This window comes from Hyaena hyaena, unplaced genomic scaffold (genome assembly GCF_003009895.1).
Source record: "Hyaena hyaena isolate Hyena2069 unplaced genomic scaffold, ASM300989v1 scaffold_111, whole genome shotgun sequence".
NCBI lineage: Eukaryota > Metazoa > Chordata > Mammalia > Carnivora > Hyaenidae > Hyaena > Hyaena hyaena.
This window is the reverse complement of record NW_024080743.1, coordinates 1,141,213-1,166,276: the sequence shown is the minus strand read 5'-3', so window position 1 is coordinate 1,166,276 and position 25,064 is coordinate 1,141,213. Positions and strand designations below refer to the sequence as shown.

The 25,064-nt window shown below is 34.3% G+C and overlaps 1 protein-coding gene across 1 annotated transcript in view; it reads left to right on the top strand.

The window, feature by feature from the left end:
• The window catches only part of HFM1 (helicase for meiosis 1), an 86,998-nt gene that overhangs the window by 35,974 nt on the left and 25,960 nt on the right, over positions 1-25,064 (top strand). The window contains exons 19-29 of the mRNA XM_039236472.1: positions 2,137-2,217; positions 7,539-7,630; positions 9,715-9,821; positions 9,917-9,964; positions 10,542-10,639; positions 10,722-10,853; positions 13,262-13,347; positions 13,554-13,637; positions 13,783-13,940; positions 15,417-15,520; positions 16,122-16,268. Of these exons, the coding sequence (XP_039092403.1) occupies positions 2,137-2,217; positions 7,539-7,630; positions 9,715-9,821; positions 9,917-9,964; positions 10,542-10,639; positions 10,722-10,853; positions 13,262-13,347; positions 13,554-13,637; positions 13,783-13,940; positions 15,417-15,520; positions 16,122-16,268 (1,137 nt within the window). The remainder of the gene's footprint in view (positions 1-2,136; positions 2,218-7,538; positions 7,631-9,714; positions 9,822-9,916; positions 9,965-10,541; positions 10,640-10,721; positions 10,854-13,261; positions 13,348-13,553; positions 13,638-13,782; positions 13,941-15,416; positions 15,521-16,121; positions 16,269-25,064) is intronic.

Below are 25,064 nucleotides of genomic sequence, written 5' to 3'. Positions count from 1 at the left end.
CATGCTATTATTGCTGTTTTCCTGTTGTTGGAAAGGTGATTATGTTTATGTTGAAACTTAGGAGGACTTTATCCTTACTGTATCAGATACATTATATAGCTTTATATCAGACATACATATAAGCTTTAGTTAAAAGCCTAAAAAATTCTAGATTCTTTCTCTAAGCTTTATTTTCTTTCATAGTACCATTCAATACCTGAAACCTTATTATTATTGAATTGTGTACTGATTGTTTTCTTCAATAAAATGTAAGTTCTTTAGAGAAGGAGCATTGTTTTTGTTCACTGCTTTAAACCTAAAGCTTAGAATAGTGCTCTCAGTATGTAATGTAGTAAGCATTCTTCTTTGACCGATTACTTTACTAAAAGTTAATAGTGAGTAATTAAGAAAATCAGCAGACTTCAAAGCCTTACTCAACCAAATACTTTAAACTATCAAGCCGCCTAAGTAATGTTGCTTAAACTGAAGTATTTCTCAAAGAATTTTGCCTTCTAAGGGCTGTGTTTCTGTGAGTGGCTGCCCTCTTTACAATTGAGAAGGTTGTGGTGTTCCCACTCCCTGCCCTGAACTACCTCCAGTCTTCTGAGCTTTATAGCACGGAACAATGAAAGCACTGTAAGCAGCAGGCTACTATAATTGCTCTAATCTTCATCAGTCAGTAAGAGTGAACTTGCATTATTACCTGTTCAAAAGTTCCTTCAAGGAGCAATAGTGGGAGCGCCTGGGTGGCTCAGTTAGCTAAGCGTCCGACTTCAGCTCAGGTCATGATCTCATGGTTCGTGGGTTCGAGCTCTGCATCGGACTCTGTGCTGACAGCCAGCTCAGAGCCTGGAGCCTGTTTCAGTCTGTGACTCCCTCTCTCTCTGACCCTCCCCTGCTCACGCTGTCTCTCTCTCCTAGAAATAAATAAACACATTAAAAAAAAAAAAAGAATCTCAAGATTAAAAACCTTGAGAAGGGAGGCAAATTGCTCAAGACCATGTTGGGGATAAATGACAGTGAGATGGAGAAATCGGAGGTGTTAATTTGTTTCACAAACACATGCTTATCGACCAAGATCCTGGGGTCGATAGCCCACCTCTTCTTCTGAAGAGCAGTGCACACCAGTGTGGAGGCAGAGCTAGCCTATTGATAGGCTGCTCTGTGTACACCTCCCAGGGCAGCAGCCTGGGCTGAGTGAGGAGTCCCTACACTGCTTTGCTTGCATATTCCCCAAAAAGAGTTTTGAAAAAGTATGTGCCTCATTATACATTTTCAAGTTAACATCCAAAAATTTTCATGATAAGTTTAAATGGTTGTAAATGATGCAATTTCTGGTGCTTTGTAGATCTTGACAGTTTAAAAAAAAATAAAACTGTTGCATCCCTCTTTAAAAAGTTTCCAATGAAATATAAACNTTTCAGTCTGTGACTCCCTCTCTCTCTGACCCTCCCCTGCTCACGCTGTCTCTCTCTCTCTCTCTCTCTCTCTCAGAAATAAATAAAACATTAAAATAATTTTTTAAAAGGTAGCAATAGTGGAATTTTTGAGATGCCAAAGTACATACTAAAAGCATCAGCTGAAATAGTCGTTAAGTGGTTGCCTCAAAAAAGTGGCAGACTCAGAGGAGGGGAAAGACTGGTGTTTTTTGAACACTCTTTATAGATCTGTTTGACTCTTTATAGTTTGTATATATATTTGATAACAGTTTAAAAAAAAAAAAGAAAAAAACACCATGCCATATTGGAAGTCAGATAGAAAGTGGTTACATAGACCTAGAGCAATAACCTAGCCTGTTTCTATGCTTCCTAGCTTGTATACCAAATAATATTAATACCTACTTCATTGTGTTATTTTGAGAATTAAATGAGGAAATACAAATTTCCTTGTCAAAATTGAAAGTTTCAAGTTGTAAATGTTACTTCATCACTTACTATTATTTTGATTATTGTTACTGTTAGAAAACCTTTTTAGCCTATTAGCTGGCTCTTTTATTTAATGTGGGTTTTTTTTTTTTTTTATCACTTAAGTAGAGACTACAGTTTTTCCCACAGCAAATATACAGATACACAACTTTAGCATATTTGATTATAAATTTTGTTTTGTGATACTCTTATCTTACTAAAATAAAAAAAAATGTTTCTTCTTACTGAACAGAATTATGTTTGAAGAATCTGAATGATTTATCATCTCTGGACTTGATTAGGATGGATGAAGATGTTAATTTCAAACCAACTGGTAATTTTTCCATCAGTTAGTAAATTTAACAGTTGCTTAAAACTAAATTTTAAAATATGTTCTACTAAAATTTAGATGATGCTAAAATTAAATTGTGGTCTCAATGTTGTTAACAAGGTATCATCATTGTGAGCATGATCTATTTATACTGTATGAGTCCTATTTATAAAATTGTAGAGCTTCTTTTTGGCAGGTACAGACTTTGTCTTCACTGATTCTGGTGACTTTTTGGAGAGAGTTGAAATGCTCAAATCTTTGGGTCACTTCAGATCTCTTACAACTCTTGTAGATACCCCCCTTTTGCCAGTTCTTAATTATTCAAACATTGATTACATAGATGTATGTACTTAGAGTCCTTTTCTCTCTTTCTCTGTCATTGTTTTGTATTATATTTGGAGTATAATAGAAGAGAGAATAGTTTGTTTTTAGACGTTTCTTATAGAACATATTGATTTCATTATTTCAAATTAACTCTTAATGAATGTTGGAAAGTATAGAGAAGTTTTAAAAAATGAGAATCCTACTGTTAGCATTTGACATGTATCCTTATATTTTTTAATGCATTGTTTATATGTTGCATCCGTAGTTTAGAAATGTATGACTTTGTATCATTTTCTTTACTTGTATTTAACATGAGGTTAAGTTTTAAAATTTTTTCTTTATCTCTGTTTTTTGCTGTTTTAATTACTATGTGTCTTGGTGTGGACCTCCTTGAGTTGAATTTTGGGAGAAATCTCTGTGCCTCCTGATCTGGATATCGGTTTCCATCCCCTGATTAGGAAAGTTTTCATCTATTATTTCTTCAAATAAAATTTATGGCCCCTTTTCTCTCTTTTCAGATCCCTATGATGTAAATGTTATTACATTTGATGGAATCACTGAATTCCCTAAAACTATTCTCAATTTGCATAATTTTCTTTCCTCTCCTTTGCTCAATTTGGTTACTTTCTATTACTCTGTCTTCCAGGTTGTTAATTTGTTCCTCTGCTTCATCTAGCTGCTATTTATTTCACCAAATGTATTTTTAATTTCATTTATTGTGTTCTTCGTCTCTGGTTTTTTCATCTCTGTGTTACATAAAGTTAAGTTTTTAAAACAATTTATTGTCCTTACTCTAAACCCTAGATTTATAACTGTTTTTTACCTTCTCCCATGGTCTTTATTCTGATAAATGTAATTTTGTTTGTGACAATTATCTTCTTTGTATTGTAGGGTGTCTCAGTAGATGGCGCATGAGAATCACAGTGTAACTTTATCTATTCTTTAGGCACTTTCACTCTCAGGAATCTAATTCTCACTATCATTCCTTCCCTGTGCATTCTTGAATACACTGAAGCCATTCCTTCTACCCTTGAATTATGCTGTGATCTGTATAAGATGTCTGCCTCTTTCTCCATCATCAGTGAATTCCACCTGACTAATTTTCATCTTCTTATTACCCTTTTGGCTCTCCTATGCTATAATCAATCTCTCTTTGCTGACCATTTTTGCTTTACTATGGGTTTCTTGAGGTTGTAGACTTTGACCTTTATTCCAAGTTTATGATTATTTTCTTAAAAACATAATTTACCTTCATAGCTTCAGCTACAGTCATTACATAAATGAATTCAAGTTGTAATTTGGGGGGCACCTGGGTGGCTTAATCAGTTAAATGACTGACTCTTGATTTTGACTGAAGTGATGATGTCACAGTTCCCATATGGGGCTTAAACTGCTTGGGATTCTCTCTCCCATCTCTCTCTGCCCCTCCTCCCACTTGGCCTTTCTCTCTCTCAAAATAAATAAACATTTTAAAAAATTGTGATTTTGATCCTGGTCTCTCACCTTCACTACAAAATTTGGTGCTCAGTTTTCTGTTGGAAATCTTTACTTACACATATAACATGAAACTTGATACCCAGAAATTAACAGTTAATTTGACTTGGAATACTGTGAAATTGAATGAACATAAAGTTTGGGTTTCAGATTCCTGAATTTCACTCCAGGTTCTACCACTTGCTAGTTGTGACCTTATGCTCACTGAGCCTTAGTTTATTCATCTGCAAAACAAGAATATATTATGTGTCCTACTTACCTTGTTGTGATGATCAAATGGGATAATCAGTGTAAAAACATTTTGCTATAAACATGAGTTCTTCTTTTGTCCAAAGTTAGGAAAATTTATCTGTTTGCCTATTATTCTCAGCCTCATAACCATTTTAACAATCTTAAGATTGTAAAATAGTTGGTATCTGGTTTCTTTTTAATTCCTCTGTCATTATATGTCCAGACAATACATACATATATATAATTATGGGGGGAGAAAGAGAGAGTCAGTAGATAGATTTATCAGAAGTAATTGGCTTACATGAAGTAAGCTTAGAAGTCCCAGTATCTGTAGTCAGTAAGCTGGAGATCCAGAGAAGCTGATAGCTTAGTTCTGGTCTGAGCGTGAAGGCCTGAGAACCAGAAGAACTGATGGTGTAAGTTCCAGTCCAAAAGTTGGCAGTCTTGAGACCCAAGGAGAGCCAATGTTTCAGTTCAAGTACAAAGGCAAGAAAGGACCAATGTCCCAGTTCAAAGCAGGCAGGAGGAGTTTCTTCTTACGCCAGAGAGCCAGTCTCTTTGTTCTCTTTAAGTCTTCAACTGATTGGATGAGGGTCACCCACATTAGGAAAGGCAATCCGCTTTACTCAGTTTACCAAATCAAATGTTAATCTCATCCAAAAACACCCCCACAAACACAACCAGAATAGTATTTGACCAAATATCTGGGCACTCTGTTGCCGGTTGCCAGTTGAATTGACACCTAAAATTAACCATCATAACAGCTTAACATAAAATGCACTAATCTAGCTGAAAGTAGCTGAGTTCTCAGAGTAATATAGCTCTTCACATGATGCCCTTTTACCTGGTTTTCCCTGGGCCCAGGTTGGCTATGTACTATGGCTTCAAAGAAGCCATATAGTCTTTTGTGTTTATAACTCATTAGCCTCTACTCTTGTTACACCATTAAGCTATTAAAAAAAAAAACCAAACACAAAGTGCTACATGTATGTATGCATGCATGTATGTCTCTATGTATAACTTTATCAGTATATAACATGTCTTTTAAGTATTTTTATTAGGATAATTGTTTAGGTTAGTGTTCTTGTTATGAGGTTGTATGCATTGTTCCCTTCAAGGAAGGAAAGAAGGAAAGAGAATTTTAACCTAAAATGCATTCTTAAGACCAATCAGCCTAGTTGATGGAGAATCTTTAAGTCAGAGTTGCTTATCCAAGGGGTTCGTGTTTTACAGGCCTACATCAATATTCCTGCCATGTTTAGTCATTGGTTTGGAGCATCTCATGAGAAATATGATCTTGGCGTGAACAACATGATAGATTCAAGGCATAGTATCTGGAGCCATCAGTCAGTCACTTCTTGCAGTAGATGTGAGAGGGACATTCTCATGGCCTCTACTTCTATCCCACTTCCTAACTCCATGGACTTTACTTTGAAATATCCCGAATTTGCTATTATAAGAATGTATATCATAGACCCTGGGTGGCTGAGTCGATCAAGTGTCCATTTCTTGATTTTGGCTCAGGTTATGATCTCAGGGTTTATGAGTTTGAGCCCTACATCAGGCTTTGTGCTAACAGTGTGGAGCCTGCTTAGAATTCTGTTTCTCCTTGCCCCACTCCCACTTGCGCATGCTTTCTCTCTCTGTCTCATAAATAAGTAAACTTTAAAAAAAAAAAGAATATTCATCATTCAACATTATATTGATAGCAAGTTACATCTTTATTTGTACCTTCACTTGCAAATCTTTAAAAATTTTTGCCATTCCTTGTACTTTGACTCACTTTCTTCATGGCTTCCTTTCTAAGTTATTTTTATACCTTACCTAGGAAACTTTCACCCTTTCTAATAAGCCAGCCAGTATCAAGTCTTTTCTCAAACATTTCATTTTCTCTGGCAGGGAGAAACCTTATGTTAATTTAGAAACATCTAGAATAATAGGAGCATCTTTAAATGTATCCTAAAGGCTAATGTGCTATTTATTTCCTATGGTAACCATAGTCTCTTTATCTCACACACTGCTCCCAGAATCTCCCTTTTATGAACCACTGCATCACTGTTATTTTGGCAAATCCATCAGGATCCTAATTGATAAAGTGGCTTCTAAGCTGCCCTGGCTACTTCTCTATTCTTGATTCTTAGTTCTTTCTACTCTACCATGTTCCTGATGCCTATATGTCTGATGGAATGTCAAATTCTTCCCTTCTTCAGCAAAACCTGTAGCACATACATAAATGTTAGCTGTTTCCTTGAAAAGCAATATGCCATTTTTCTCTTCCCAGCTGTTTTCTGTATGTGTGTGTTCACAATGCTTGAAATTCTTTGTAATGTTTTTGACAACTTGTAATTGAAACCAGTAGCTTTTTATGAATTTTATTTCATCATTTACTCACCCCCACTCTACCCATCTTGCTACCCCCAGCCAACACAATGTTCTATTTCCAAAATAATTTATTTTCAAACTCTAATTTAATTACAATATTGCATAAGAATTTTAAGTGGTCCTCTGTTATTTTACAAATCAAATCCAAAATCTAAACTCCTTTAATAGTATTTCAAGGCTCCTTCAGGCCCTCATATTCTATTGCTTATCATGGTTTGGTAATAAAAGTAATGTTTATTGAATGTTAGTCACTGTGCTAAGTACACTACATGCATTATTGCATTAATCTTCACAACAAATCTATGACATACGTACTTCTGTTACCCCCAAAGTTACGTTAAGAAACTGGTAAAATAAACTGCACATGATCACCTACCTAGCAAGTGATGGAGCAGTGATTTGAAGCAGGTCAGTTTGACCTGAACTCATAGTCACTATCAAGCCATATATCTCATTGCCGTATTCTAAAGATATCTTTTTAACTGTACTCCTTTGATAAACAAGTCTTAATTTTTACTGAGTCATGACAGCTTTATTTCCTTTCTGCCAAGGCATATTCGTTATTTCAAAATTCTGCTCAAGCCCCATTTTCTCTACCAAGCCATCCCACACTGACCATTCTCTTAGGTTTAATGTCCTCTGTACTTAAGGTTGTATATGTAAATATTATCATTAACTGGATTTTGTCCTCTAGTCTAGCTACTTTGCATGTAGTCATCTCCCTAGCCAATCTATAAATTCCAGACACTGTGTCTTTGAGATTTTTTGGTGTGTCTTTTTATCTGATGATGTCACAGACACAGAATAGATGTTAAGGACTCTGTTAAACTGATGAAAAAGCAGATTGCTTCAACTGATGGAGTCAGTGTTCCTTTTTTCATCTTTTTTCACAGAGGCAGGAAGACTGATGGCTTGGTATTACATTACATTTGAGACAGTGAAGAAGTTTTGTTCCATCAGTGGAAAAGAAACTTTATTAGATCTGGTAAATTCGTTGTCCTAGAAAATAAATATGTAATGACATAGTATAAAATAATATTGGGGAAACAACTAATTTGCATATCTCTTGCAATTTAAGATTGAATGAGCGATAAGAAAGCATTTCTTTTTTAAAATTTTTTAATGTATGTTTATTTTTAAAAGAGAGAGAGTCACAGAGTGTGAGTGGGGGAAGGGCAGAGAAAGAGGAGACAGAATCCAGAGCAGGCTCCATCCAGGCTCTGAGCTGTTAGCACAGCTCAAGATGTGGGGCTTGAACTCACAAACTGTGAGATCATGACCTGAGCCGAAGTCAGACACTTCACCAACTGAGCCACCCAGATGCCCCAAGAAAACATTTCTGATAGTGCTTATGTCTCCAAGCACTTTGAACCCAAGATATGGAATATTACTCTTTATAATATATTTTCAATTGTATCTCTGTATCAGGGCTAAGAAAATTTATATACATCCCAAAGTAATGGATGGAAACTGCCTTTCAACTTACATGATAATGCCAATTACCTTGGTAGTGGCTACCAAGTGTACTTTGTTGAGAAAGGTCCAGGATGATGTGGTATGATATATTAGGCCAGTTTCTTCCTGTGAATGACAGACAATGAGGGTCACGTATGCGGCGTACTTGCAATTCTTCCCTAAGTCTTTTGAAGCAGAATAACAAAAATAGTAGAAGTAGAATAGTATTGGTGATAGACCAGAAAAAAGCAGTGATTGTGGAGAAAATGGGAGTGAAAACAAAATTATACTGAGATATCAACAGTGGGGACAACTTCACCGCTACAGCAGTAAATAGAACCATAGTCATGTTGTTGATACCTAGTGACTGTATTGGTCCTTTCTCTCTTTCTAGGGGACATGAATATGCAACAAGATACTTATTTTTATTCTCAAATTTAACCATTTTTTTCCAGTTTATTTATTTTGAGAGAGCACAGGCAGGGAAGGGGCAGAGAGGGAGAGAGAGAAAATTCCAAGCAGGCTCTGCACTATCAGCACAGAGTCAGATGCAGGGCTCAAACTCAGAAACTATGAGATCACAGTCTGAGCCACAATCACGACTTGGGCTGCTTAACTGACTGAGCCACCCAGGCACCCCAACCATAAATTTTTATTTAAAATATCTAAGTTGAGTACTGTGATAAGATTATTATATGAAAAATTGCACAAAAATTGATGAAAAGTAGGATGTTGTATTTTATGTAAATATTATTCTTAACTAAAGAAATCAAGAGTAATATTAAATTAACTTAATATTTAATATTAAACTAAAATTGACTCATCTTAATTTGAGTTCAGTAAGTGTGTAAGAGAATTAGAACAGATATTAGTTTCATGTTACAGATGTGAGAAACCAAAGCACAAAGAGTGCTTTGCTCAAAGCCATCTGACAAAACTAGGCTCTATAACATAGATTTCTTAATATCTAAAGCATTCTTTCCGTTACAAAATTAGTCTCAGGATAATGATTTGCAAACTACAGAAGGGTGAATAATAATATAATAGTAGTAGAAATGAGAGCCACATTATTGAGTGCTCACTATATGGTAGCATTGGAGTGAATATTTTAAATTTTATTTTGTTAATCTTTACAATCTTATTGGCATAGTCCCAGTGTCTAGAGTAATGTCTAGTGTATAACAAGTGTACTTGTAAACACTTGTTAGTGAATGAATGAATCCTTAAAGAAGCAAAAGTATACAGCAAATTCTTAATTCTGTTATGCTAAATGATAAAGCTGTGATGTCCCTAGGCAGCATGAAAAATAAGTAAATACAGGGGTGCCTGGGTGGCTCAATTGGTTAAGTGTCTGACTCTTGATTTCCACTCAGGTCATGAATCATAGGGTCATGTGACTGAGCCCTGTGTCAGGCTCTGTGCTGACAGTGTGGAGTCAGGTTGGAATTCTTTCTCTCTGCCTCTCTCTCTGCCCCTGCCCCATTCTTTCTCTCTCAAAATAAATAAATGAACATTAAAAATGTTTTAAAAAGAAAAGTAAATATGGAGAAAGAGGGTGAAAGGAAAGAAGTAAAAAATGGACATAAATAAATTGGCAAATGTGAAATTTTATAGGTTACAATGATAGCCAGCTGCAAGGAATTTGTAGATGTGCAGTTAAGGATAAATGAAAAGAAAACATTGAATACATTGAACAAAGATCCACATCGGGTAACTATCAGGTATGGAAATTAAATATGTTTTAAATAATTTTAAAAGGTTTTATTTAGTTAAAATAAGTAGTTATACAAGTTTTGCCTTGTGTTTTTATTTACAGATTTCCAATGGAAGGAAGAATTAAAACAAGAGAAATGAAAATAAATTGGTAAAGATGATTGTTAAATGTCTTAAAATACTGACTACTGTTTGTGATTCATATTTCTGAAAGTTTTTTTAGTTTTAAAACTTATTTTAAATTTGTTTTCTTTATTACAAAAAGAACATAGTTACATAAACACAAGGTATTAGAATATAGATGTGAAATTAATGTCCAGAACTCTTAGACTTCCATTAAAATAGATAATTTGTGAACTTTTTAAGTGAACCAACAATTTTTGAGTTCTGTTAAAGCAAGGTAAATGACACAAAAGAAGCTAAGTTTCTCCTCCATAGGAGTTTCCAAGTTAGCTTGAATGAGATCCATGTTTATAAAGATAGCAGTATGGAAACACGTAATAAATGTGTATTGAATGATAGTGGCATTCTGGGAGAGACAAAGAAGGAGACTTTTAGACATTGGAAAGAGGAAGTCAACAATGACTTGTGACAATAATGATAGAATCATCTAGTGTCACGGATATGAAGGCAGAGAGGAATTCTAAGAAGAGATACTTCAATAAATGATATTAAATACTATGAGATAATAGTTTTTAAAAGGAAATCATGAAATTTCTTTCCCTTAGCCTTATTCAGGCTCAGCTGGGATGCATTCCCATACAGGACTTTGGTTTGACCCAAGATACCTCGAAGATTTTCAGAAATGGCTCACGAATTACAAGATGTATGTTACAGGATTAATGGAATTTCAGTATTTTTTCCAGTAAACTAGTATACTAGATTTAATATTGTAAACTTTTTTTTAGGGTTGTCAGATTTTGTGGCTGTTCAAGAAAAGAAGTTTGCTGTGCTATTGAACAGTTTGATTTTAGCTAAATGTTTTAGATGTAAACTTTGGGAAAACTCTCTATATGTATCGAAACAGCTGGAAAAAATTGGTAGGTACTGAATACAGGCAGGCAATTTGTCAATGTCTGCAGTTTATTTTATTTTTTATTGTTAGGATAATTGTTCTGTGGTGTTTATATAGACTTTAAGAAAAAATGTGTTTGTAGGCCTAAATAAGGTGCTGTACTTCTCTTGAAAATCTGATTTTCATTTCCTCCTCCTTGAAGGATTCCTTTTGAAATCAATTGGAAAACCCAATAAAAATGAATGCTCTTATTTCTAAATTTGTTCTCAAACCAAGAGTGAAATTTTGTTTTAGTGATTGGGTAATTCTGTGTTGCTCTCTTTTCCACTTTTATGCTTATTTTGTTTTGATCTCAATGATTTTAGTTACAGGGCTAGCAATCCTGGCCATTCCTAATACATTACAGAAAATTATGCCATGTTTTTATATCTTAACTTTTCCTTTTTTTTTTTCCCCCAGTAACAGCACAATATTTGTACTGATCTTCATACAGGTTCTGCAGACAAAAAAATGTGCCTAATTATTTCCTATCTGTTGAGATTGAACTTGGGTTATGAACTGAAAAACTGTATAGAAGATGTCATTTACAAAGATTGGGATATAACTGAAGTCCTCTAGAGTTTTCCAGCTTGGTGCCTTTGACTTTGTGATCCTTACTCCTTCCTAGATACCTAGAACTCTAAGAAGAAGAGAGTTGTTATATTCCATGACTGACCGCTTTGTTAGCTTTATAATTTTATACGCATCTGAGGAACATTAAAAAAATATATGTATTGGGTTATTAGGGATTGTCTCATTATTCCTTAGAACAAAGTTCTCCAGCTATTTTGTGAGGAAGTCCTTTTATCTCCTGGAGGTTTGAAATCAGTGGGATGCAGAGGACTGATCAGTCCTCTGGGAGGGAAATAGGGATTGGCTGGTAAAAGTAAAGTCAAATTAGAGGAGAGGTTCCTGACATTAAGGCTCACCTTTCTGTGGAAGTCCTGGCAAACCAAATGCTGCACCCATCTCACAAAGATAAGTTCTAAATTTCAAGGTTCCATACAACATTTAGGAAATGGCAACTTATAGAAATTTTTGATATTAGATTAAGTGATTACTAATAACATTTTCATTAAATTTGGAAAAGCCAGTCTCTCTGACTTAATAAAATATTGTCAATCTTTCCCTCCCAAATTGTCATACACTAATGTATTTTTCACACTTATGTACGGCTGGAGAGAAAGAAGCAAAAATCGTCCAGCAAAACTCATATGATAGAAAAGTGAGGGAATCCAAACAAAAAAGCAAATCTAAGTTTTTACTGAGTATCGGGGAAAAAATGAATATGTATTGATTTTCAACAATGTTTATAAAAAATTAAAATTCCGGAAAAGTTTTGAAGGAAAATGAACATGAAGGAATTATTAACACTAGAAGTTGTATCTTAAGAACGAATAAGAGAAATTCCCAAGGATAGTTAAAGATATGGAGAAAGAAATAGTGACTTCTGGCAGTATCTCCTGTTTGGGGGTTTGGTTAAATTCATTTACGAGTGTAAGAATTTAAAATTCCAGTTTCTTAAAGCATAAAAAAACAGGGAAGATACAAATATGGAAATGAACTTGATGTATTTGGAGAACAAAATTAAAGCCAATGTGGCTAGAGAGTTAGTCAGCAAGAGGAGAATGTTAGGAAATTAGATGGGATAGGTAGGCTGTGGTCACATCAGATATGTAAAGGATTTTGGCCATGGTAAGAAATTTTCACTTTATTCTAAATGTAATAGAAATGTATTGGAAATTTTAGACAGAAGAGTAAAATTATCTGATTTCAGTACAGAAACAGAGAACTCTTCTAAGATACAAGTGTTCATATGGGGCACCTGGATGGCTCAGATGGTTAAGCATCTGGCTTTGGCTCAGGTCATGATCTCACAGTTGGTGAGTTTGAGCCCCACATTGGACTTTCTGCTGTCAGTGCTGAGCCCGCTTTGGATCCTGTCTCCCTCTCTGCTCCTCCCTCGTGCTCTCTCCGTCTCTCTCTCAAAAATAAACATTTAAAAAGAGGAAGAAATGCTCAGAGAACCATAGCTTTATGAAGCAATATTCCCATCCATGAATCATGTTTTTTTTCAAACATGAGTATAACAGTAGGAATCTTTGGTACTTGCTCTGTAGATGACATATGATAAAAATAAGGTTTGAGTCATCATGTGGACTAGAGTTCCTCTTCTATAAAGTGAATACATGTTTTATTTTAGTTTGAAAAAATAAATATGAGCAATTGAATAAATGTCACAGCCCAGATAATCCAACTGAAAACTTAAAAAAAATTTTTTTTAATTCTTATTCTAGATCTTTAGAATATTTTTTTACTAATGTTAAAAATTTAAGTATAGATTTAGTTTAAAATGGATTGTTTAAAAACTGCTGTTTGATTAATTTTCCACAGGTATAACATTGTCAAATGCAATGGTAAATGCTGGCTTGACCTCCTTTAAAAAAATAGAAGAAACGGATGCAAGGGAGCTTGAACTGGTATTTAATATTTACTTATTCCTAATGTTATGTGAATTTTATCTGAATTTTAAAGCCTACCTTTTATATCTTTATTTCTTCTAAAAATTGTTCTTTTTCTTGTGGTCATAAGTTATTTAAAGTTTTAGGTAATAAGCATTACTCTATATTTTGCTAAAAGAACTTCTAGTGTTGTGGTAAGAATATAATGATATAAATGTTTTTAGATTTTAAATAGACACCCCCCTTTTGGAACGCAAATAAAAGAGACAGTAATGTATCTACCAAAATATGAACTTGAAGTGGAACAGGTAAATATTTTCTGTGTTTGTTTGTTTGTTAAGTATTTTCATTGTCTTTTCAGGAATAAATCTACCCAAAGTTGGCTTGGAACTGAATATGAGCAGTAAGGTTATTTTTAACACTTTTTATGCCTATCTTTTTTCTTTTTTAAAGATTGCAAGATATAATGATACCATGGCAGAAATATTAGTGACCGTTATATTAAGAAACTTTAAACAGCTGCAAACTAAAAGAACAGCGCCAGATTCTCACTATGTTACCTTAGTCATAGGTGATGCAGATAATCAGCTGGTTTTTAAGCACAAAATTATGTAAGTGTATAATTTCTCTTTGATTTTATTTCTAAACGTATACTATAAAAGAAAAGTTCTGCTGAGAAAGAGTAATAAAGTCACTGGGGGATCAATTAAATTACATTTTCCTTACCCTGTAATAGGATTGTTTTTCCACTTGTCCTTTAAAGAAGGTATTAACGCTGGGTCTGTTGTCCGTACTCAAATGAAAGAAGTATGAAACCTATCACCATGGTTTGAAACTAGCAACTAAATGACATTTAGGAGTAGTTGTAGTCCACTGTTGCTGAACTTTCTTATTTTGTTGCTTTTTTCCAGTCATTCATGACCTTACTACTCTTTGATTATCTTCCTCCTACTCCTTTAAGATACATCTTCTATTTCCAAATTAAAATCTAACAAACTACTATAACTCCATTGTAGGATTTAAGCAACCAGATCAAATATATAAAGGAGGTACCTTCCCTTATACTTAATTCCCTAGCATGCCATTCTATAATTTTTACATCAGCCTTTTTTTCTAATACTCATATTTTCTCCCAGGATGTCATAAGCAAACCCTCAGGATATCTGTTGTTATAGCGATAGCTAGTATTTTTTGAGCAATTAGTAGGTCCACATATGGAATTGTTTAATCTTTGTATAGATAGGTGCTATCATTATCTCCATTTAATAGAGAAGGAAATTGAGACCAAGAGAGTTTAATTAATTAGTCCAAGATCATATAGATAGTTTATAGCAAAGTCTAGATTTGAACTTTAGCATTTTGAATCCAGAGGCTATGTTCCTAATCACATTGATTTACTTGTAAGTTCAGGAATGGCAGTGACTCTGAAAGGGGAAACTCCTCATTGTTGCAAGAGGACTGGAGAATACCATCCGGAAATGTTCTATGCAAGCTTCCTATAGGATGACAGTCAGTGCCTCATATGACGTCCCTTTCACTGTTAACCACTCTCCTGCAACTTCCCATGACACATTTATAGAGAATATGTCATTGTACAAATCTTTGTTCTCTGTGACAAATCTGAAGAGAGTCTTGAGTATATAAGGTTAAAGTAAATTCAGTCACAATATTGATTGCTGGTTTGTGATGTTACTGGATACAAACTATTTTATATTAATTTTAAAGATACTCTTCAAGTTCTCACAGATTTGTGTAACTTATGCATAGTCATTTAAAAGTGGTAGTGATTTAGAGGCAGGCTCATGGGTGGTTAACAGCAACTGTATATTCAGGTCAGCCTGAAATGAGGCAATGCAGTTTGGAATCAGCTGTCTAGTCAACATGTAGTTAAGAAAACTATGGTTGTGATACCTCCATTGACACTCCATTTTTCCCCTCCTCAGAATTTGCAGCAAGTGGTTTCCAGTATTGACTTCAGTTTACTAGGAGATAGAACTTACCTAAGGGTCAGTTGACCCTTGAAGATGAATATATTATTTCATATAGTATTTGAATCATTATTTAAATGATATGTTACTCTTTTTCAGGGATTCTGTTTTGCTAAAAGCTGGAAATTGGACTAAAAAGATTGATGTGAGGAGAGCTTTAAAATCTGAAGATCTTAGCATAAATCTAATTAGTTCTGAATATGGTAAGTTCATTGAAGTAATGAACACCTGAATGTAAAGTGTGTGATAGCATTTAAAAATTATTTCTTTCATGCTGAAACAAAAACAATTTAAATGATACTGTGTGAAAATAATCCATTTAAATACTATGAATAATTTTAAAGGAAGTTTCATTTATTTTATATATAAAAGATAGCATGGACTAGGATAACAAAATTAAAATTTTATTTGTTCATTTATAAGTATTTTAATTTCCAAGATAAAATTTGAACTTGTAAGAACTTTGATTTTTATTTTTATGATGATAGATGTATAAATTTCATTATGTTTTTAATGCATTTTTTTAAACATTTTTACTTCCTGGACTAGTTAGTTCTTTCATTTCAAAAGGTATAGAAATGGGTGATGGTTATTAAGGAAGGCACTTGTGATGAGCACTATGTGTCATACATAAGTGATGAATCACTAAATTCTACACCTGAAACTAATATTATATTGTGTGTTAACTAGAATTAAAATAAAAGCTTAAAACAAACCAGCCAACAAAAACCAACAAATAAATAGCCTCATGGCTAGATTTATAAGACTTAAATTAGCACTGGTATACTTTTTTCCTTTTTCCAGTTGGACTTGATCTTCATCAGAAATTTACAGTCTTTTACTTAGGACCTAAGAGGTTTGGAAATCAAATAATTATGCAAAAAAAATCAGAAACAGAGATTTCCCATTCTAAGCATTTGAATAGATCTTCTATAGCAGGATCCAGTAAAGGTAAATAGCTATATTTATTCTTGTTTTGCATTAAAGCAAAGTTATGTCTAGGGAGGAGTATCACTGATATAGTACTGCTCCATTCAGATGTGGATACTCTGGAATTAGATGTTTAAGTTTCTTAATAATTGCATTAAAAATATATAGCAGCAATGCTTTCTTATAATTAAGATCTGTCATATTGGAGTGATATTTAGCATAAATTAGCATAAATTATTTGACTAGGTTTTTGATGTACAGTGCCCCCTTTTTATACCCACTGTATTCTTATGGCCATTGTTGGGGGAGAGCAAGTGATGTAGAGAACTATAGGTTTGACGAGGTAAACCAGATGACAGTGAACTTAAAAATTTTTTTATTATGCGACATTTTAACTATACACAAAAGTAAACAGACCTGTATAATGAAACTTTACACGCTCATCACCCACCTTAAACAATGGTCAACTCATGGCATATATTGTTTCATCTATACCTCTCTTCAGTTTTCCCCTTCTACAGTTTGAAGAAATTATGAGATATCCTATCATATTCTCTGTAAATGTTTTAGTATGTACTTATAAATGGTAAGGATTTAAGAACGAAACATAAATATATTACTCTTACGCATAAAAAGCTAATAGTAACTAATGTCATTGAATATTGAATTAATAATCAGATATCTAATTATCTCATAAATGTAGTTTTATCATTTTGATACTATCTAGATATACCAGATTGACTACTGAATCCTTTTGGTATGTCCTAGGACTTTTGACAGCTTCCTTAATGTGTGTGATGCTGTTTTATTCCAGTCTTTTTGTGTATATTTCTAGCCCCAGACCTGTAATAAGCCTTTTTTCCAAGGACCTTTGGTTTCTTTTAGTGATAAATAGGTTCCTAAAATCACAATCTGTGTGCTAGAGGAGCTCATTGCTATTATATGATCATTATCCCTTGGCTTTTTTTCATGCACAGAATTAGGAAATATGTGATTTTTGTTTGTTTTTAGAGATAAAATACATAAGTAATTCATACTTAAATATCCAAATTAAATTCAGGGGTATAGGGTTAATCCTTAAATGCAATTATTAGTGTCTCCTTCTTGCCATGCTGAGAATGATAGAATGTCACTCATTTTCTTTATTCCACATTATACACACAACAAATAGTCTCAGAATAACAAACCAGACTATCATTCTTAATATGATTGTTACAAATAGCCTAAGATTTTTGTGGAGTCATTTTTGTTCTTAGAATATAACTCACTAGGCATGTATAATCAAATTACTGTGTTTTAAATTACTTGGAATAGATCTGTATGTAGCTATGCCACTAACATTTTGTTTTATTAAAAATTTTTTTGGGGCACCTGGGTGGCTTAGTCGGTTAAGCGTCCGACTTTCACTTAGGTCATGATCTCACGGTTTGTGGGTTTGAGCCCCGCGTCGGGCTCTGTGCTGACTGCCAGCTCAGAGCCTGGAGCCTGTTTCAGAGTCTGTATCTCCCTCTCTCTCTGACCCTCCCCTGCTCACGCTGTCTCTCTCAGTCTCTCTCTCTATCCTAGAAATGAATAAAAATATTAAAAAAAAAAATTTTTTTAATGTTAATTTTTTTGAGAAAGAGAGAGAGCTCAAGCAGGGTAGGGGCAGAGAGAGGAGGACAGAGGATCCAAAGCAGACTTTGTGCTGACAGCAGTGAGCCCGATGTAGGGCTCAAACCTGGGAACTGTGAGATCATGACCTGAGCTGAAGTCAGATGCTCAACCAACTGAGCCACCCAGGTCTCCTTATTTTATCTTATCTTATATTTTATTTTATTTTATCTTATTAGGATAGTTTTTAGGAATTAATTTTGTTTTATAATAATGTAAAACATTTACATGGTTCTATAGTTAAATCTATAAAGCAAAAACTGAATGTTGTTAATACTTGAGACATCCAGTTCACCGCTTTGTCACAGTAAGGGGAGCAATTAATAGGTACTGGCAATGTGAGAGCAGTGGCTGCTACCAAAATAACCTAAACAGTTATGCTTTCTGAGCAGTATTGGTAGTTATGATAAATAGTAACTGCCCTGAGGGGCGCCTGGGTGGCTCAGTTAGTTAAGTATCTGACTTTGGCTTAGATCATGTGGAGTTTAAGCTCCACATTGGGCTTTGTGTTGACAGTGCAGAGCCTGCTTGGGATCTATCTCTCTGCTTCTCCCTCACTCATGCTTTCTCTCTCAAAATAAGTAAACCTAAAAAAATTTTTTTTGTAAAATAGTAACTGCAGTGAAAGAAGGCAGGAAGAGCACATACGGATTCTGTGAATCCATGAACTCATCCCCCTCCTATTTATAGAACACAGAAAAGCTCCCATTTCTGGGTAGGTTGCAGTAGTTTGTCACAGGCCAGTATATACACAGCAATAACTATAAAACCTACATAAGTTATAAAAATTATAATTTTTAGGACATCTGTGAAAGCAGACTAATGGAATTAAAATTTGAAAAGGGAGAAGCATTACAGGGCTGAGGAGTCAAGGACTTATAGGCTCTTAATTAATAGCCTGAGTATGCCATGCACTCAAAAGGGGTTTATATGATCAGCTACTCACCATGCTTTCCTGGCAGAGGAAAAGAATCCTTCTCTGGTGGAATATAATATAGTCTGGTATCTGCGGACATAGTGTCTGCCAGACAGTAAAGAATAATGAGACCTTCAAAGAGGCAAGATCAGACTGATAATTACAATATAAAGAAAATGAAGCAGCTCTGTAGATGATTCAAATAATAGAGGTAGCATTTAAAGATTATAAAATAACTATGATTAATATTTTCAAGGAAATAAAGGAAAAAATAAATGCAATGTATGAAAAGCTGGGAAATTTCGCAAGAAAATTGTAACCCATACAGATTTCAGTGCATTTTCTTGAATTGAAAAATACAAGATCTGAAGTGAAAAGCTCATTGGGTAGGTTTAACCGCGGATTAGATGTAGCTAGACTCAGGATTTGTGAACTGTTCAGACGTATCAATAGAAATATTCAAATTAAAGCACCAGAGATGAGTATGGAAAGAACAAAAGAGCATAATACTCAAAAGTTCTAAAAATATGTACAATTAAAATTTCTGAAGCAGAGAAGAAAAAGAATGGGATGAATGCAATATTCAGAGACAATGGCTGAGAACATTCTAAAATAATGAAAGATACCAAGCCATAGATTCGGAATTTTAGCAAACCCCTAGAGATAGATACACAGAAAACCACAACTGGGCACATTAGTGCAATACTACTGAAAATCTTAAAGTCTTTAAAATCTTTAAAATCTTAAGATTCTTAAAAGGTAATGTGGAAAAATTACACATTACCTTCAAAAGAGCAACAGTGAATCTGACAGCTGATTTATTTACTATGATGATAGAAACAGAAGATAATGGACCAACAACTTCAAAATGCTGCTAACATAGATTTCTATGTCCAGTGGAAAATATCTTTAAAAATGAAAGTGAAATAAGACACATTCTAAGGGGGAAAAATGAAGCATTCCATCACTATTATTAAATATATTGGCCTGCACTAATAGAGATACTAAACGGATTTCCTTACAGGAAAATGACCTCAGATGAAAGCACAGAAATGCTGGAGGGAATGAAAAACGGTAGAAAGGGTAAATAAATAGCTAAATATAAATTGACTCTTGCAAAACAATAATTGAAATGACTTGCAAAGTTTTAAATATATGTAGAATTAAAATGCAAAGATGCTCTTGCCTCAAGAGTACAGAATATTCAATGTAATGAATATAGAAGGAAGAAAATAATAAAGATAAAAGCAGAAGTGAGGGGCACCTGGGTGGGTTAGTCTGTTATGTTTCTGACATTGGCTTAGGTCATGATCTCACAGTTCGTGGGTTTGAGCCCTGCATTGGACTCTGTGCTGACAGCTCAGAGCCTGGAGCCTGTTTCAGATTCTATGTCTCCGCACTCTCAGACCTCCCTCCCCTTTTCTATTCTTTGAAAAGAATAAATTGAGGAATCCTTTATCAAGACTGATAAAGAAATAAATACAAATTAGAAATATTAGGAATGAAAAAGGGGATACCATCACAGACATCAAAAAGTTAAAGATATTAAGAATAAATTTATACTAATAAATCTCACATAGTTTGGGTAAAAATGAACAAATCCTAATGAAGCAAAACTTACACCTCACAAAAAATAGAAAATTTGAGTAGTCTGGTACTAATAATGAAGTTGAAGCAATTGAAAGTCTTTCGGTAAAGAAATCCTAAGGGTCAGGTGATTTCACTGGTAAATTTCCCCAAACATATAGGAAAAAATAATATCAAACTTACCCAAACTTTTTCAAAGAACAGAAAAGAAAGAATATTTTCTAATGTTTTAACTTTTTTAAGCAGGGCCAACATGATCTTTATTTCTAAACCTGACAAGGACATTTAAAAAGGGACATTATTCACCAGTCTTTCTCATGGATATAGATCCAGACGTTCTTAACAGTATATTAAGAAGTTGAATCCAACCATATATTTTAAAAGCATTATACAGCACAATTAAGTATGGCTTATTCCATGTATGCAAGAGTTCCTTAGCACTCAAAGATAGAGCAGTGTATTTCACTACATTAACTGGCAAAAACAAAACAGAACAAAACAAAAAAAAATCCCAACCAATCATGTGATCCTCTTGATAGAGATCAGAAAAGTTTGACAAAAATTCAATGCTTATTTTTTATTGAAAAAATATGTATAACAAATGTCATATACAGTACTGAAATAGTTTAAAATTTTTTCTATTTAGATGGAGAAGGATACAAGAGTGTTCTTTATTACTATTTCTATTTAATATGCTAGAAGTTCTATTCAGTACAGTTATATAATAAATAAAAATGATAAGGATTGGAAAGGAATAAATAAGCAACGTGAAAATATACCTAGAAAAGAATATAGACACACTGTTAGAATTAATATGTAAGTTTAGAAATACACTGGATACAGAGTCAATATGAAAAAAAGTGAGCGATAGCATTAAAAAGAATAACCTATTTAAGAATACATTTAATAAAATTAATGCAAGATGTGAATAGAAACTACAAAACACCACTGAGAGACATTACAGAAGACCTAAAGTGCCATCTCTATCAAAATCCCAGCTGTGCTTTTGGCAGAAATTCGTAAGATGGTTTTAAAATTCATATGGGAATGTAAGGGTCCAAATTAGCCAGTCAATCTTGGAAAAAAAAAAAAAAAAAAGAATAAAGAGGACTCAGAATTCCTGGTTTCAAAGTTTATTTATTTATTTGGAGAGAGAAAGTGAGAGACCAAAACCGGGCGGGGGGTGGTGGGCAGAGAGAGAGGGAGAGAGAATCTCAAGCAGGCTCCACACTGTCAGCACAGAGCCCACATAATTCCTGATTCCAAAACTTATTACAAAGCCATTATAATCAAGACAATGTACTGGCATAAGAATAGACATGCATCAATGGAATATAGTTGAGAATACAGAAATAAACCATACATTTGTGGCAAATTGATTTTGGATAGAGATGTCAAAGCAATTCAAGGGTGAAAGAATAGGCTTTCAACAAACAGAGTTGGGCAACTGGATAGTCACATTAATTATACTATAATTATACCATTTGCGGTGTTACTTCATACCATAAATACTTCATACCATATATACAAAAGTTAACTCAAAATGAGTGAAAGACTTGAAAGTAAGAGCTAAAACTGAAACTCGCAGTGGTTTCTTAAATATGACACATGAAGCTCAAGCAGCTAAAAAAGATGAATTGGACTTCATCAAGGTTACAAACTTTTGCTTCAAATAATACTATCAAAAAAGTGGAAAGACAACCTAAAGAATGAGAGAAAATATTTGCAAATTATATCTGATAAAGGACTAGTATCTAGTATATATAAAGGAGTCTTATGACTCAACAGTAAAAAAGCAAATAACCCAATTGAAACTGGTTAAAGGATGTGAATAGGTATTTTTGCAAGGAAGAGCTACAAATGGCCAATACACACATGAAAAGTTGCTCAACATCATTGGTCAATATAGAAAATGCAAATAACAACCACAGTGTGATATTTCTTTGCACCTACTTTAATCAAAAGGGTGGACAATTTAAAAAAATGTGGACAATAATGTGTTGATGAGGATGTGGAGATGTTGAAACCCTCATAACACTGCCAGCAGGAATGTAAAATTGTGCAGCTGCTTTGCAAGACAGTTTGCCAGTTCCTCCAGAAGTTAAATAGAGATTTACTTTGTGACCCAACAATTCCTTTTCTGGGTTTATATCCAAAAGAATTGAAAACATAGAGGGGCGCCTGGGTGGCTCAGTCAGTTAAACATCCGACTGTGGCTCAGGTCATGATCTCACAGTTTGTGGCTTCGAGCCCCGCGTTGGGCTCTGTGCTGACAGCTAGCTCAGAGCCTCGAGCCTATTTCGGATTCTGTATCTCCCTCTCTCTCTGACCCTCCCCTGCTCATGCTGTCTGTTTCTCTCTCTCAGAAATAAATAAAACATTAAAAAAAAAAAAAAAGAAAACATAACAAAAACTAGTACACGAATGTTATAGCAGCATTATTTATAATAGCCAAAAAGTAGAAATGTTGATCAACTGATGAATGGTTAAGTAAACTGTAATATAACTATATAATGGAATATTCAGCCATAAAGAATAAACTGATTTATTAATATCAAGGGTAAACCCTAAAACATTATGCTAATGAGAGAAGCCATTCACAAAATGTCAGATAGAGTTAGCTTCCATTTAAATGAAAAGTCTAGAATAGGTAAATCTATAAAGATAGGAAGCAGATTAGTAGTTGTAGAGGCTGGGGTAGGAAGAAATAAGGAGTAACTACTAATAGATATGTGATTTTTTTAATGTTCTGGAATTAGATACTGGTAATGGTTCTACAAACTTGGGAATATACTAAAAACCTACTGAATTGTATATTTTAAAAGGGTGGATTTATAGGGTATAAATTTCAACTAAAAAATTTGAAAAACAGTTGTTTTACCATATACCAGCAAACAAAAAAGAGATAGAAATAATAATTTTAAAAATACCATTTATAGTAGTCAGAAATCAGTTTAAGAAAGACAGTTTAGAATTAGAGCTGCACAAAGATAATATAAACTCAGAGCTGTCAGCTGGCCATATTTTACCACATGGAGTAAGGATCACAGACAGCTGGGCTATGGAAGAGAAGACTAAAGTAGAGGTACAGAGAGGTACAAAGGTAAAAATGCCAGAGCTGGGTTTCTTATGACTTTCCATTTCTTGGTTTCTCAGTCCCTTTTGATAACCTAGCTGAATTGCTGCTTTGTTTGGATTCTATGACATATCTGTGTTCATGTAACACATTTCCCCCACTCACCAGCTGTTTTTGTTTAAAATTGCTTAAATTGTTTGTTATTTACAGTATAGTGAGAAGTTGGAATGTTTACTATACTTTATGAGCCTTTTTTTAAAAAAATACTTGTTTTTGAGAGAGAGAGAGAGAGAGAGAGAAGGAGAAGGAGAGAGCGTGAGTGTAGAAGGAGCAGAGAGGGAGACACAGAATCCAGAGAAGGCTCCAGGTTCCGAGCTGTCAGCACAGAGCCCATCTCGGGGCTCGTACTCACGAACCACAAGATCATCAGCTGAACTGAAGCCAGATGCTTAACTGACTGAGCTACCCAGGTGCCCGAGCATGAGCCTTTTATAAGTTCCCTACATATTTAGCACATTCCTGTGGAAAACAGATAAAAGTTGCTTCCTATCAGGCAGGTAATGTTTTATTAAACACACACACTTATATACACACCCTTCACATACACATACACATAACCATCCTAAATCTTATGAGCATTCCAATTATTGTAAACCCTTAGTTTGTGAGCATAGCTCTTTCTGGAAACATGCTTGTAATCCTAAGCACTTGTATATCAAAGTGAATTTCCCCATGAGAAATAATGGAAACTCAGATGATTCGTTCCACAACCCAAAAATATTCATATAAAAATGATTATAATACTGTAATATAATACAAAATAATAACGAAAATACAAAATATAAAAAAAAAAAAATAACCTGCACTTACTTTTGAAAACCTTCATGGCTGATGTGAGGGAGACCAGAGAGAAGAAGGTTTTAGTGTAGGAGGACTTTCACTATCACTAATGAATTCACTGCTATCTATTGGCTCACTGGAATCTTTTTCTTTTCCTACAGCTTTAATAAGGAATCTATCTGATGACTTGCTTTTGCCTTTTTTTGAGGAGGAAATGTCACAGTGTGTTATCGTTAAACAGATTCATTGTTTGCAGTGCTATAGCCTTATTCAGGGAGTGATTTTCTATAAAAGTTTGCACTGTTTCCCACATTTTACACCGCTCTTTAGTATCATTTTAGTGACAGATTCTCTGCCTTTTTCTCCTCCCTCTTTGCAGATGAGATGCACATGTAGACATCTTATAAAATCTTGCAATTTTGGCCACTTGCATACCTCATTTGTACTTCTCGATTTCCTTCTTCAGCCATAATCATTTTCTTCTTCTCACTGCCTTTCTTTTCACCCTTTTTCTGAATAGGGGCCATTGTGTATGCTTGCACAGATGTTGACTATAGTATAGTATACTCTTGTCATATACTGTATTTAATGTGACTGGCAGCAGAGGAAAGGGTCTCTACATGCAGGCAGCTTGACCAGAATGGAGCAAAGCATTCGTAAGCTTACTCTTGTATGGAAAAGCAAAGAACCGTCCATGGGTTTTTTTGAAGTGACAAAAAATATACTAGGGCCAGTGTGGGCACCT